General features: G+C 42.2%; 1 protein-coding gene across 7 annotated transcripts in view; it reads left to right on the top strand.

Moving 5' to 3' along the window:
* The window catches only part of LOC129780596 (E3 ubiquitin-protein ligase Ufd4), a 75,564-nt gene extending 61,176 nt beyond the window's left edge, over window positions 1–14,388 (top strand). For 5 of the 7 annotated variants that reach the window (XM_055789029.1, XM_055789028.1, XM_055789024.1 and 2 more), the window contains 6 exons: window positions 2,138–2,633; window positions 2,887–2,922; window positions 3,156–3,496; window positions 5,979–10,385; window positions 11,907–12,964; window positions 13,028–14,388. In XM_055789029.1, the coding sequence (XP_055645004.1) occupies window positions 2,138–2,633; window positions 2,887–2,922; window positions 3,156–3,496; window positions 5,979–10,385; window positions 11,907–12,964; window positions 13,028–13,310 (6,621 nt within the window). In that variant the 3' untranslated portion in view covers window positions 13,311–14,388. The remainder of the gene's footprint in view (window positions 1–2,137; window positions 2,634–2,886; window positions 2,923–3,155; window positions 3,497–5,978; window positions 10,386–11,906; window positions 12,965–13,027) is intronic. The other 2 variants (XM_055789030.1, XM_055789027.1) reach the window with 1 other exon arrangement.
* Window positions 14,389–14,816: the final 428 nt, after the last annotated feature.

Here is a 14,816-nt window from a genome sequence, read left to right as displayed (position 1 = left end):
GTGAATATAGGTTATGAGTACTAACAACCGGACATTTTTCACTGGCTCAAACTGTGAATAATGACGATGCAATCGATATCATATCAAGCTGGTTGATACCATTGATTATGCAGGGGCTTCCTTTCGACCGATACGAGAAGGATCTGCAATATTTGAAGCGCAACAAATGCCACCCATCATTTACCTAGTGAAAACATGTAAATTATAATACTTGTATCGAATCATTCGTCATATGTTATGAATGAAACAATGTAAAATGATGATTTTCTAACCTTTTCAGCGTAGAAAGAATACTTGAATTCGGGAAATTTGCAGAAAATTTCAGATTTTTCAAAACAAATCAATCCAATTCCATACCAAAAAAAACAAAACATCATCATTTTACTCGCTGCGCATTCTGGTTGCAATTCTAACGTAAATCCGTAAATTTGGTCATATTCCCTGGTTGTTTGAATCTGTCATTTTGATGTTCGTTTGGAATATATAGTTTTTCGATGCAACCCAGCCGAAGAAGCGAAGAAGATTTTTTCTAACACTGCTTTCATTACATTACCTTTCAATTCAGGTAATTTGTAGTGCAGCAACCAAGGGAAAACTAGTCATGTTTAACAGAACATGGCAACCAAAATTATCTCACTGACGAACCCAGCAATTTTTATTTTGAGACCAATCATCTGATGTTCACTCGATTTGACAACATTTATATACTACTAGCTAACCCGGCAAACTTCGTCCCGCCCATTTACTTGATTAATTCTCGAGTAATGCAGAAATTTGTGTTTTATTTGTATGGCAGCCACCCCTAAGAGAGGGGGGAGGGGTATCTAACCACCATAGAATATTCATTGCACCCTAAAGTTTCCATATGCCTAATTTGGTTTAATTTGCTTGATTTATTCTCGGGTTATGCAAAAATTTGTGTTTCATTTGTACGGCAGCCCCCTCTAAGAGAGGGGGAAGGAGTATCTTAACACCATAGAAACATTTATTGCATCCTAAAACCTCCACATGCCAAATTTGGTTTCATTCGCTTGATTAATTCTCGAGGAATGCAGAAATTTGTGTTTCATTTGTATTGCAGACCCCCCCCCCCCCCCCCCGCTTTGAGTGGGGGAAGGACTGTCAAACCATCATAGAAACATTTATTGCACCCTAAAACTTTCACATGCCAACTTTGGTTTCGTTTGCTTGGTTAATTTCCGAGTAATGCAGAAATTTGTGTTTCATTTGTATGGCAGCCCCCCCTTAGAGAGGGGGGAGGGGTCTCAAAATATCACGAAAACCTTTCCCGGCCCCAAAAACACCAATTTTCATGTCGATCGGTTTAGTAGTTTCCGAGTCTATAAGAATCAGACAGACAGACAGACATCACTCCATTTTTATATATATATAGATTTCATATTTATATACTATTTCATACAAAGAAAAACGATCCATTGATGTACTTAAGAGTTATAACTACGAACAAATAGCAAAAACAAATTCGAGTTTTCCCCCAGAATATGATTTCCCGCCACACTCCAGCACCAATCGAAAACGTTAACAAACCTGTGTTCATACAGCAAAAACAGACTATTGCAACTCTCATGCCCATTTGTTTAGTAAAGCTTTGTTTTTTTGATTACTTTCCTTTCCGGACATTTTATTTTATTCTACTACTGTTCGTAACAACAAAACTCAGAGATGTGCTGCTAGCTCACAATCATCCGTTGTGGTTCAATCGGCCAAAAAATGTGTCGATGAGACGAAAAATGTAAATAATTCACAAGAATCTGTTTTATTTCTCAAGAACGTCATCAATAACAACAGTCGCACCATCAACATACGATAGTCTAAAACGATTTGCTGAATCAGAACAATTGAGCGACAAGTTGTGTTTCCTATTGGCATACTTATCAGCTGTGCAGAGTCGCTACGATAAAAAGACCGAGATCAACGAAAAATGCTGTTGTTATTGCTTTTCTTCCATTTTCACTGATTTGTTGTTTTGTTTTGTTTTAATACTCTGCTACTTACTATGCGTGAGAATGAATGTGTTCCTAACGACAAACTATTTCTCCTGCGATAACATTCGAACTCACTGATAATACATACTGACATTTTGTGTTTGTTTCATCTATTCCCCAACTCGGTCCAGGATGACGAGGATGGTCACCTGGTGGTGCTCACCATCATCGAAGAACTTATGTCGAAGACCCAAAATGATTTCCTCGACCACTTTGCCCGTCTCGGAGTGTTTTCTAAAGTGCAGGCCTTGATGGGAGAAAACGGCTTCGGCGATAGCGATAATAACGATGTGATCAAATCCGAGGAATCGAAAGGCACTACGACATTCGAGCAAGCCCCTTCTGGAGCAGCAGCAGCGACAGCAGTAGTCGTGAGCAGCGCAGCTGGAACGGTGGTTTCCGCAGGGATTAGTGCGATGGATGATGCCAAGGAAATCCTCCCGGGGAAGGCGTACCATTGGCGAGACTGGAGCATCTGCCGCGGGAGAGATTGCCTGTACGTTTGGTCCGATTCGGCGGCACTGGAACTCTCCAATGGTTCCAACGGTTGGTTCCGATTCATTCTCGACGGGAAACTAGCGACTATGTATTCCAGTGGTAGCCCAGAAAACGGAAGCGATAGCTCAGGTAGTTATGTTAACATGTTGACTGTATTATGGGCATATTTGAATGCATGATAATTGGCTTTACGAACATGGCTACGCTATCATATAATCGTAATATTGCGCGCAGTTCAACTCATAATTTCACAACATTCTTCTTAGTGTATGTACCCCTCGTATTTCCCGCTAACGTTTTTGTTCAATGTTGTTACGTCCCAGAAGCGTATGTATATTTACTTTTTTTTATTTGTTCTCACTTCGGATGTTTTCGTTTCTAGGCAAGGGAAGGAGTGTGGATTCCTTAGCCAGCGAAGGTGAGATTCGTATAAATTCCCAGTAAAACATTGATTCAAAATCAGGCGAACCTTAAATTCAACATTTTGCATGATTTCAATACATCCTCGAAAGGTGAAACTGATTTGTCTTGTGAAATATGTCTCCTGTAGCTAACTTCATAGCTGTTTCGATAAAACGAATCATTTGCATTCATGATGATTAGCCCAACTTTCATATATTCCAATGCGAGAAACATTTACTATTCCAACAGAAAACCGTGGCGAATTCCTAGAGAAACTGCAGCGTGCGCGAGGTGCCGTGCGACAGGGAACCGCATCGCAGCCCATACTGTCCTCACCAAGTCTGTCGCGGATAGTGGTCGGCAATTGGGTGCTTCAAAGTCAGAAAGAACATCAGCTACATATCAACAACTCCGAAGGACACCAGGTAACCATTCTGCAGGATGAGTTGCCTGGCTTCATTTTCGAAAGCAACCGTGGCACAAAACACACATTCACCGCAGAAACAACGCTCGGACCGGACTTTGCCGCTGGTTGGATCAACACAAAGAAGAAGAAGATGCGTTCCAAGGCGGAAGCACAAAAATATCAGGTTAGATTTATTGCTGGTAATCTATTTAGATCTGCGGTACTCAATCAAAATGTCGCGGGTCGCAAAAAAAAAACTAAAAAGTGGTGTCCAAAACGTAAAACTATGAAATCAATGCCGGCGAGGACAAACATTACATAAATTTAAGAAAAAACTTTTTAGTCTCAACAAGGGCCGATCAACAAATGCTTTCACCGAGTGAGAGTTGCGGGCGTTTCGCGAAGCAATGAAAACCAATTTGAGCATAATGCCGAATTAATTATCAGAATTAACGTGTAGCTTTGATTGTTCGCTTTTTAGAGCGACAATGAAACACTGAATGCATTGAATATCCAAGTAGTTTTTTCAGTGTCTCATAACAAAATTACATCTCCGAGACTCACAAAAACACACTCCAAAGAACATGCAGAACGACAACCAAAAATCTTAACCAATCGATTCGGCGAAATAAATTTTCACTTCCGGTTTTCTCACCGCTGAGAAATACCTTCTTCACATCCGGCATTAAATTCGCTGCACTTTGACGCCACTTCTAAACCGGAAACAATGCTCAAATTCACGAAAATACATCAATGAGTTTTTCACATCCATGCAGCCGCAGCGATGGTCTTGAATAAGGACAACAGTGACCAACATTTTGGAAAACGAACAAGAAAATCGACTCTCCGCTCAGTCGCGTCGCTTCGAGCAGAACTACTTCATAAACTTCCTCCTTCTCTTGCTACTGAGTCACAACGAACGCATTCACCGCCGAACATGACTCGTTCAATTGACGCGCGAATGAATATAAATCTGCCCCTCCATTCAACCTGACTTCACTCCACCACTACTACTTCACCCCGACATGTACCTCGTTGCCCGCGTACACAAACTTATTTCAACGTCCATATAAAGTGAAACGAATTCTGGTGCAAAAAAAACAAGTTACACTATTAATGGATGGGTATGGGGGTCTCCGTAGCCACATTGGATCGATCGTGAGTTCAAAACTCAGGGCCCTCATTAACCATCTTTGTGTTGTTACAGAATAACTACGTCCACGCAACAATCATCAGCGATAGAGATCGATCCACGGTCGAAATAAGATCGATTCATCCATGCAACTGCTCTGCTCTACAAGACACATCGGGCTGCTGTTCTATTAATAACCCAACAATGATCAATAAACTGTCTCCGCTGTCCAGTCTAACTGGATAATGGAAGAACAGAAGGAAAACTCTTACGCCTAAATGGCTACTGTGTAAATGTGTACCATATGCAATGGTATAGAAGGGAATACTCTAACGCTCAATTGAAACCCCTCATAGCATGGAGTGCTTTTTTCAATGTTGTCAAAAATAGGGTGACCAAAATTTTCGATGAAATAAAAAATCTAACTTTCTTATCTTTATAGAAAGAGGTAAACATAGTTCGACAATGTTGTAGTTATTGTAAGCAACTTTATAGATCAAAGTATTTTTCTATCTCTTGAAATAACCGATGTAGCGCATTTTTTCTAAGTTCCGCGTTTAAGTCACCATGAATAAACAAAGTTTTAGTTTAGAGAATAACAGTGGAGCTCTTATTGCGAATTTCCACTTAAATGCACCTGGACCATTGTACATTGGATTCAGCTTTACATATTTCTAATTATGCAATTGAGAATTGAATTTTTGGTGGGGTCCCAAATATAAGTAACGAACAAGCACTCATCGTTCCGTAAATTCTTAAATTCTTAACTTTTTAGACTATAAATAATTTAATTTTTAAATTCTTATTTTTTTTAAATTTCTAATTCTTTAATTCTTTTTTTTTATTCCTTCCGTCGTCGTGATTGGAGCTCGATAGTGAGTACGCACGATAGATAATGGAATATATATTCGGATCGATTGGTTTTGGAGGAGTTCTTTCGCTTAGTTTGTCCCTACTAAGAACTATTCCTCCCACGATAATCGCAAGGATTCTTTTGCTGCTGTCTGCTATCTGCTAGCTGGAGTTAGACTGTGACTTGAATGATTTTGATTTTTTTAATTACAGAGGCTTTAAAATTTCTCAGTTAATTCGTCTCTAGCAGCGAAAACGGCGAATTTGGAAAATTAAACTAAACCTTTGGCTTCGAGGATGACCATTGCCGTCCAGCCGCTAATTGGATGACTGATGAATCGTGAATGCTGTGATTTGAAATCGCGAAAGTATTCACGAGCGGAACTTGAATAGCAATATTTTCTCTATCCACATTGTTGAACAAATGCTGCATTGACATTTCGAGCGAGCGGTTTTACAACTACGATGATTTGTTTTCTGATTCGACACCATTACTGAAAAACGTAGTCCTTCGCCAAAAAAATAGTTAATTATTTCATAGGTTTTCGTGATTGTTACACATACAAAATGTTTCCAAATAATGTAGTATCAGATAGGCCAACCAGAATAACCTGCATGCGACCCGCATTTTATAGCTGTCTCAGAAGGACTAATTTTTATCAACTTCCATTTTCATTCACAGGTAAAAAACATCGCCCGAGATATATACAACCGATATTTCCGTGCAGCTCAGGCCGTTCCCCGTGGGGCAGTGGCCAAGCTATGCATCATTGTTCGACAAATTGAGTGTGCCCTAGAGGAGCAATGTGCACCAAAACCGACTACGTTGCAGGTGCGGATTCAACTCCAGCTGCAGGACAGCCAGAAAACTACTACCACCTGGCAGGAGAAATTGTATGGTGCGCTGAATGATCTTGTGCAACTCCTCAACGAGGACGGCGTAATCAGTGCCTACGAGATGCACAGTTCGGGACTGGTTCAAGCATTAGTGGCGGTTCTCTCCAGAAATTATTGGGAACTCGGCCTGAATCGAAGCAAGGCAAATAAGTACCAGAAGCAGCGGATATCTATATTCAAGAAGTGCATGTATGGCGATTCCAAAAATGGAAAGAACACCGCAAGTATATTGGTTCAGAAATTGGTTTCCGTCCTTGAAAGCATCGAAAAATTGCCAATACACATGTACGATTCCCCGGGCGGAAGCTATGGACTGCAGATCCTCACGAAACGGTTGAGTTTCCGGCTTGAGAGAGCTGCCTGTGAACAGACTCTTTTCGACAGGACTGGCAGGAATTTAAAGATGGAACCACTGGCTACAGTTGGCCAGCTAAATAAGTATCTTTTGAAAATGGTCGCTAAGCAGTGGTATGATATGGACCGGTCCTCGTTCCTTTACCTCAAGAAACTAAAGGACACAAAGGGAGGTGCTGCCGGTGTACAATTCAAACACCAACATGACTTCGATGAGAATGGAATCATATATTTCATTGGAACGAACGGAAAGTCCACCGAATGGGTCAACCCGGCGCAATATGGACTGGTCACTGTTACGAGTAGCGAAGGAAAACAGCTGCCCTATGGTAAGCTGGAGGACATCCTGTCTAGGGATAGTGTGAGCGTGAATTGCCACACCAAAGACAATAAGAAATCATGGTTCGCCGTTGATCTGGGAATGTATATAATCCCGACAGCTTATACTTTGCGTCATGCCCGTGGATATGGGCGTTCCGCGCTTCGGAATTGGATGTTTCAAATGTCCAAAGATGGAATCAACTGGGTTACGATGCTAACGCATACCGATGATAAGAGTCTTGCCGAGCCAGGCAGTACCTGTACCTGGCCGATTGAGGGTCCAATCGAAGAGCAACAGGGCTATCGTCACATTAGAATTCATCAAAATGGAAGGAACGCATCTGGTCAAACGCATTATCTCAGTTTGAGTGGATTCGAAATTTACGGCAAAGTTACATCCGTTTGCGACGATATGGGGAAAGCCGCCGCCAAAGAGAACGAAGCTAAGCTAAGAAAGGAACGGCGACAGATCCGTGCCCAGCTAAAGTACATCACACAGGGAGCACGAGTGATTCGAGGTGTAGACTGGCACTGGGATGATCAGGATGGAAGTCCTCCAGGAGAAGGTACGGTTACCGGTGAAATTCACAACGGTTGGATCGATGTTAAGTGGGATCATGGGCTGAGAAACTCTTATCGTATGGGAGCAGAAGGAAAATACGATCTGAAGCTGTCGAATAGTGATAACCTGAACGCACCATACGATTTAAATAATGCTGGTGCAGGTTTGGTTTCTTTGGGCGGATCGAATACATCTTCATCGAAAAAAGTTTATGACAAATCACTCAATGTCCTAACCAGTCGTAAATCAAGTTCTACCCCGAGCTTACCGGAAGCAACTGAGAATAAAACATCCGTGGCGTCGACAGAACAGGCCACTTCAGTAGACAATCTCGCTTGGAAACAAGCAGTGGAAGTCATTGCTGAGAATGTGCTCTCTTGTGCTAGATCGGATTTGACCAGTGGTGGTAGCAGTAGCAACGATTTATCCACACCGAGCGCGAACAACAACAATCTGAACAATCAAGAAGTATCCGTCATTGTACATTCTTTGGGAGAACGAGGTAACATCCCTGATTTGTCCCAAATCAACACTAGTACTTCAACGCTAGTTTCTGATTTGGCCACTATTACGGAAAATCTCACGCTATCTGACAATATCAAGAACAATATTGTGACCGGAAGTGGCACACAATTTGTTAGCAACTTTGGAACTCAGCTTCCAACTTGCTCATCTTCTTCATCTTCGGAAGAAAACAACAAAACAAACAACATCAACGAAACAAACAATAAAATAAACCTCAACAACAGCAGCAGCAGCAATGCCGGTAAAACTGCTTACCTCCCCACAAAACTGGATGTTTTGGATAAGATGCGAGAAGGGGTTGATATGCTTCGTAACAACACGAACAATTTGCTCTCCTCTGAACTGTTAACTCAATCAAATCTGCTATCGTCAGTAAAAATAGCTCTCCCAACTCCACAGCAATCCCAAGCTCTGCAACAATCGGGAACTGGTCCAGCTGGTACGATCTTCGTGGCGAGCGCAAGTACCAGCAGCTCCGGTAACTTATCCTCCGATAAAACAAGCGAAATCAAATTCAACAACACTATCAATAACAACGGAGGAGTCACCAAAAAGGTGCTGAACGAAGTGAAGCAGCAGGAATCCGATGATCGAGATGTGGCCAACAATCTGAAAAATAATATTGTGGCCGCTGACTCGGGAGCTAGTTCTTCGAAGGACAGTGCCCAGAATTCGGAGTCACCCTCAGTAGTGGTAGCTAATCCGATGAGTGTCAGCGTACCAAACCTCACAAGCAACGAAAATAACGCTCAACCAGAATCTCAAACGCCACCCGGTCTGCTGGAAACGTTTGCTGCAATTGCCCGTAGACGTACCTCGGGCAGTTCGGTTTCACACCAACAGCAATCCGGTTCGAGCACCTCGGGAAGCAATTGCTCGAGCAATGTCCAACCTAATAATCAGCTGAGCAGTGTTGCCTCGAACATCCAAACCAACACAAACTTCTTCCCACGGGGACCAAATTCTGTAACTAGTCTCGTCAAGTTGGCACTGTCCAGCAACTTCCACAGTGGTCTGCTAAGCACCGCACAAAGCTATCCTAGTCTGTCGAGTTCATCGAACAATGCAAATTCGACTGCATCCGGGGGGAACAACAACTCCGTTTCTGGAACCGGTTCTAATACCAGCGGGGTACAAACCGCTACCAATCAATCTGTTTTAAATCCAGCCCTCACAATGAGCCTAACTTCCACGAGCAGCGATAGTGAGCAGGTTTCTCTGGAAGACTTTTTGGAACAGTGTCGTGCACCTACCTTGCTGGGTGACCTGGAGGACGATGAAGACATGGAAGATGAGAATGACGACGATGAAAACGAAGATGAATACGAGGAGGTGGGAAATACCTTACTTCAGGTGATGGTTTCACGCAATCTGCTGTCCTTCATGGACGAAGAAACGTTGGAAAATCGGTTAGCAGCCGCCGGCAAGCGAAAGTCTTGGGATGATGAATTTGTGCTGAAGCGCCAATTCTCTGCGCTGATTCCTGCTTTTGATCCGCGACCTGGAAGGACGAACGTCAATCAAACCAGTGATCTGGAAATCCCAGCACCAGGAATCTCCACAGACAGCGCTCACACTAGCAGCAGCCATTCGGAACATGCCTCTCTGCCACAACCATCACTCGCACTTTTACTGCGCGGTCCCAACATAAACGGTGTGAACGATGTGGAAATTCTTCTCTCGCATCCAGATTGGACCATATTCCGAGCGGTTCAGGAGCTTGTCCTTCAAACCAACATGACTAAGCAGGACAAATTCCGCAAAATTTGGCAACCAACTTACACGATCGTTTACCGAGAAACAGCGGGAGGATCCTCCTGCCGCGAGGATTTCAGCAGTGGTGAAGACGGACGAACCACTCCGGTGATCTCCATGTTCTCCCAACGTAGTGGCGGATCAACGCTCTCACCGAGCTCCCCCATCCCCGGAACCCCATCGAACACAGGCTCCTCAACGCACTGCACCGTAGAAGATGTCCTACAGCTGCTAAGTCAACTCAACGCCATCAATCAGACACTTGCTTCTTCTCCGTCCAATAACGACAAGAATCTCATTCCGGACGTGGAAAGTAACTATCTGAATCCGGAAATCTTCATGAGTAAGAAGATCACCAACAAACTTCAGCAGCAAATCCAGGATCCGCTGGTGCTGGCCAGCGGAAGTTTACCGAAATGGTGCGAAGATTTTAACCAAAGCTGTCCATTCCTGTTTCCTTTCGAAACGCGTCAATTGTACTTCAACTGCACTGCATTCGGTGCCTCCCGGAGCATCGTTTGGCTCCAATCACAGCGTGACGTGAATCTAGAACGTCAACGGGCACCGGGTCTTAGTCCACGGCACGCCGATCAGCATGAATTCCGCGTGGGACGCCTCAAGCACGAACGAGTTAAGGTACCTCGAGGGGAAAATCTTCTCGAGTGGGCTCAACAGGTAATAATGCAATAGATAACGAATTTCATGCTAGTTCGACTAATCGTTGGCAGCACCATCTCAGCTTGCAGTAAAATTTTGTGGGTGATTATTGAAGCAGTTTTGCATACTTGAAATCTACAAAAAAAAATCTAGACGACTTTTTGAAAAGGGCCTATTCTTTTCTTGAATATTTACGAAAATTTCTAACTCAAGAACTACAAAGTTTTGATCAAAGAATGAGAAGCAGAAAATTGGAAATTTCTTTTAAAAAAAAATTAAACAAATTTGGAAAAACATTACAGTGAAAAAAACTATTTAAAAAAACAAGCCAGGTTCAACAAGAACAGCAGCCAGTGGAACAGCAGCCATCAACACCACAGAATAAACGCTTCGCCTACGAAACTTGTTGGGACTACTAGACGACTAGATGGCGCCTATTACATCTGAAATGTTTTGGAGACGGACATGAGCGGTCGCCCTCGATTACTCACAATGTTTGAGAAAGCGTATTCAGAGTTCATCGGGAGGCTTAATCAGCACGCATTGAACGCGATGCGTAGAGCGTTTGTACGCGACAATATGCTTTCCTTCTAGAGGCGAATGAACTGAAAAGTTTAAACCCTCTTAAAGCCAAAAAGAAGAAGAAGATATGCTTTCCTTAACGGGAGTCGACGAGAACAAGCAGCAGTTGCAGAGAGAACTAAACTCCAGGAATAATAGCGAAACGAAGTTCAGTACGGCTGTTCAGTATTGTTCATTTCAGTTCAGCATACGCGAATTGGCCTTCCACACTGATGGGGCGATCTCGCAGTTTCTTTTAGCGTTCGCCACGGCAGCACAGTATGAGGCCAAGAGGCGGACTTCTCCAATATCTCCATAAAAGGCGTGGCCCTCCATGGCAAAGCAAATTGGAGCAACGGATCCGAAATATGTGCACCGTAATTGTCTGATGGTGTACAAAAGAGGCAGCAAATCGGCGATATTATGTCGCCAATTTGCTATGATCGTGTGGCCTTCTGAACTTCGCCAGCTGACGGAAAAACTCTACTCACAAACGCTGTAATCTCGATATTTGTGTATCATTGGCTAGAAATAAAATGGAAGAACAAAAGTGTAAATGAGGAGAGATGATTGATGTGTATAGCTGTATTTTGCTGCGAATAGTTAAATCGGTTTTCAATCGGCATAACTGCTGTTTTATTCGTATCAGTTTTGTGTTTCCTATGTGTAAATTCTCACATGTTCTAAAAATTTTTTTCAATAGAAAAAGTTTTGCGGAACATGTCAATCGCGAGAATATACACATAAAAATGTTACGAGTATAACATTAGCAGGTTCCTAAAACGTATTTCAAAAACGTCCTTAAGCTCAAAAAAACTCAGGATCTTTTTATTTGAAATATTAAGCATGCAAAGTTGCTTGAATTGCCGATGTTTTACACCCACAACTGCAAACTCCTGAGACGAGCTGTTTACATAAAATTCGTCGGATACAACAAATGGGATCGTTCAAAGATTAATTTTCTTTCAATATTTGCAGGTAATGAAGATTCACTGCAATCGCAAATCCGTGTTGGAAGTAGAATTCGTTGGGGAAGAAGGAACCGGCTTGGGACCTACGCTGGAATTCTATGCTCTGGTAGCGGCAGAGCTTCAGAGAAGTGATCTCGGCATGTGGCTTTGCGATGATGAGCCGAAATTAATCGAGGATGAAATCGATTTAGGCGAAGGCAGCAAGCCAATTGGATACTACGTGAGACGTTCCACCGGGTTATTCCCTGCCCCGTTGCCGCAGGAGACAGAAATTTGTAATTTCGTGTCCAATTACTTCTGGTTTTTGGGCGTATTTCTAGCGAAAGTGCTTCAAGATGGTCGGCTGGTGGATCTACCACTTTCCAACAGCTTCCTGCAGCTACTTTGTCACAACAAATCTATCGTAAGGGACCCATTGTGTGCCGTCTCTTCAAGATCCGCGTTAAACGATGATATAATGATTTCCTCACTCATGTCAGAGGAAAGTGATCGAGATCTGGTAGACTCATACCAGTCTAAATTAGCCAACGACAGTTGTTGGTACGATGGTATCCTTTCCCAGGAAAATTTGCAAGAAATCGATCCAATACGATATGAATTCCTGAAGGAGCTTCAGGAATTGGCTCAGCAAAAGCAAAACATCGAACAAAATGATGATCTGTCATCGGAAGAGAAACTTCTACAAATAAGCGAGTTAAAATTGAACACCAAAACAGGCAGCGTAGCGTTGGAAGACCTCGCTCTCACTTTTACCTATCTCCCAAGCTCCAAAAATTACGGTTTCCAGTCTGCAGATTTGATCCCGAATGGTTCCAACATCGACGTTACGATCAACAATGTCGAAGAGTACTGCAATCTGACCATCAGTTTCTGCCTGCAGGAAGGCATTGCCAAACAGTTGGTAGCGTTCCATCGGGGATTTTGTGAGGTGTTTCCACTCAACAAATTGGCTGCTTTCACTCCGGAGGAAATACGAAAAATGTTGTGTGGTGAGCAGAACCCCGAGTGGACTCGAGAGGATATTATGACCTATACAGAACCAAAATTAGGATACACGAAGGAAAGGTAGGTTTGCATTGACATTTAAAAAACGGTACACCCCAAACTAACATCTTCGTTCCATTGCAGTCCCGGGTTCTTACGATTCGTGAATGTGCTCATGGGCATGAATGCCAGCGAGAGGAAAGCATTTTTACAGTTCACCACCGGATGCAGCAGTCTACCGCCAGGTGGCTTAGCCAATCTCCATCCTCGTCTGACAGTGGTCCGAAAGGTAGACGCCGGCGAAGGCTCCTATCCATCGGTCAACACCTGCGTCCACTATCTCAAGCTGCCGGATTACCCAAATGAAGCGATTCTGCGAGAGCGATTGCTTACAGCTACCAAGGAGAAGGGATTCCACCTGAACTAAACAGAAGAAGAGTAATAATAGCGTGGAAATCTGCTGCTACACAGGTAAATTAAAAGTCTAGGAAATTTTCTCAGTTCAAAATTTGCTACTTTATTGCGCCTAAGCGTGTGATATACATTTTGTTATCGTTCTGTTTAGCCCATTTGCGAGGAAGCAAGAATATTTGTTAGATTCAAAAGAGGAACTTAAAACAACCACTCTTAGATTAGATATATTCGCTCTATATTCTATTCAAAGGCAAACAAAGAAAACACATTGTTAGTGGAAATGAAAATAATTTTAGATAATAGACTCAATTGCTGAGCAGAAAAAATATCGACTTAAAGATAAAGGATACAAAAGAAACAATAAATATAACTGAGAGAATAACACACGTTGACGATTACTTAAAGTTTTCGATTTGTTACAGTTTTATGTTTTTAAAAAGCTAAAAACTCGACATTTCCTTTCATGAATAAAAGCTTAAATTCTAATGTAATAATGGAAAAGCAAAACATAATTTGAATTTAGCCCCACATTATAAGTTTGCTGTGAGTAAAAGAATATACAAGTTAGGATTAATTTGACAGGCGCAGTTTTAAGTAGTCATAAAGGAATCATTTTCTGTAAATATACACAAAACCGTCATCAGAATTAAGACCAACAAATTTGAGCTGAAGACAGTCAGTCACACACACACACACACATACACACCAACAAACAAGCAACACTAGAGAGAAGGCACAGGCAGCGTTATGTGATTTGAACTCAACCTTTTCTCGTTTATCACCACTCCCCAGTTTTGAAAGATTCAATCACACCTCGAACACTATTTTTAGGCAATTTTTCAATATTCACTTATGAGAATAACGAAAATAATAAAAAAGTATATTATGCAAATGGTATCTACACTGGAAGTTTACACAACGTTGAGATCCACATGAATATATATTATAGAAGATGTTTACCACAAACAAAAAATGGATTATTAACCTATGTCAAAATACCGCTATAAACAAACAAAAAAAACAATATTTGAATGAATTATGCAAATTGTATCAAAAACTCGAATTTTAAATTCACCTGAAATTAAAATGTTTGAAGTCTGGCCTCATTATTAATCCGAAAGTATTGTTGCTGCGTCTTAGATTGAGCCCCGCGCCGATATTGGTTGCGCTTTACGCTCAAACCAACGATTTAGGAGCGCCTGAAATTTGACTGTAAATTCGTCACACTTTGTAATACAACCGAAAACGGACCATACCAGAACTGTTCAGAGGCTCCATGACGAAAATAGCTCAATCGACTGTGTATGATGTAGTGAAACGTTTCCGTGACCATACCAAAAGTTGTGCAAATGAATCAGACGTCGTAGTGGAACCTACACGATCGGAAGCTGGGGTTGAAGGTATCAAAAACATTTAAGGCAAGCCCGGGACTCTCGGATTACGACATCACAACTCTAACCAAAGTACCATCCGGTATGCGAGGATTTATCGTAATTTCCGTGCCTGCAAGCAACCGAAT

This window comes from Toxorhynchites rutilus, chromosome 3 (genome assembly GCF_029784135.1).
Source record: "Toxorhynchites rutilus septentrionalis strain SRP chromosome 3, ASM2978413v1, whole genome shotgun sequence".
In the NCBI taxonomy this organism is placed as follows: Eukaryota; Metazoa; Arthropoda; class Insecta; order Diptera; family Culicidae; genus Toxorhynchites; species Toxorhynchites rutilus.
This window is presented reverse-complemented; position numbering and strand designations above follow the sequence as displayed.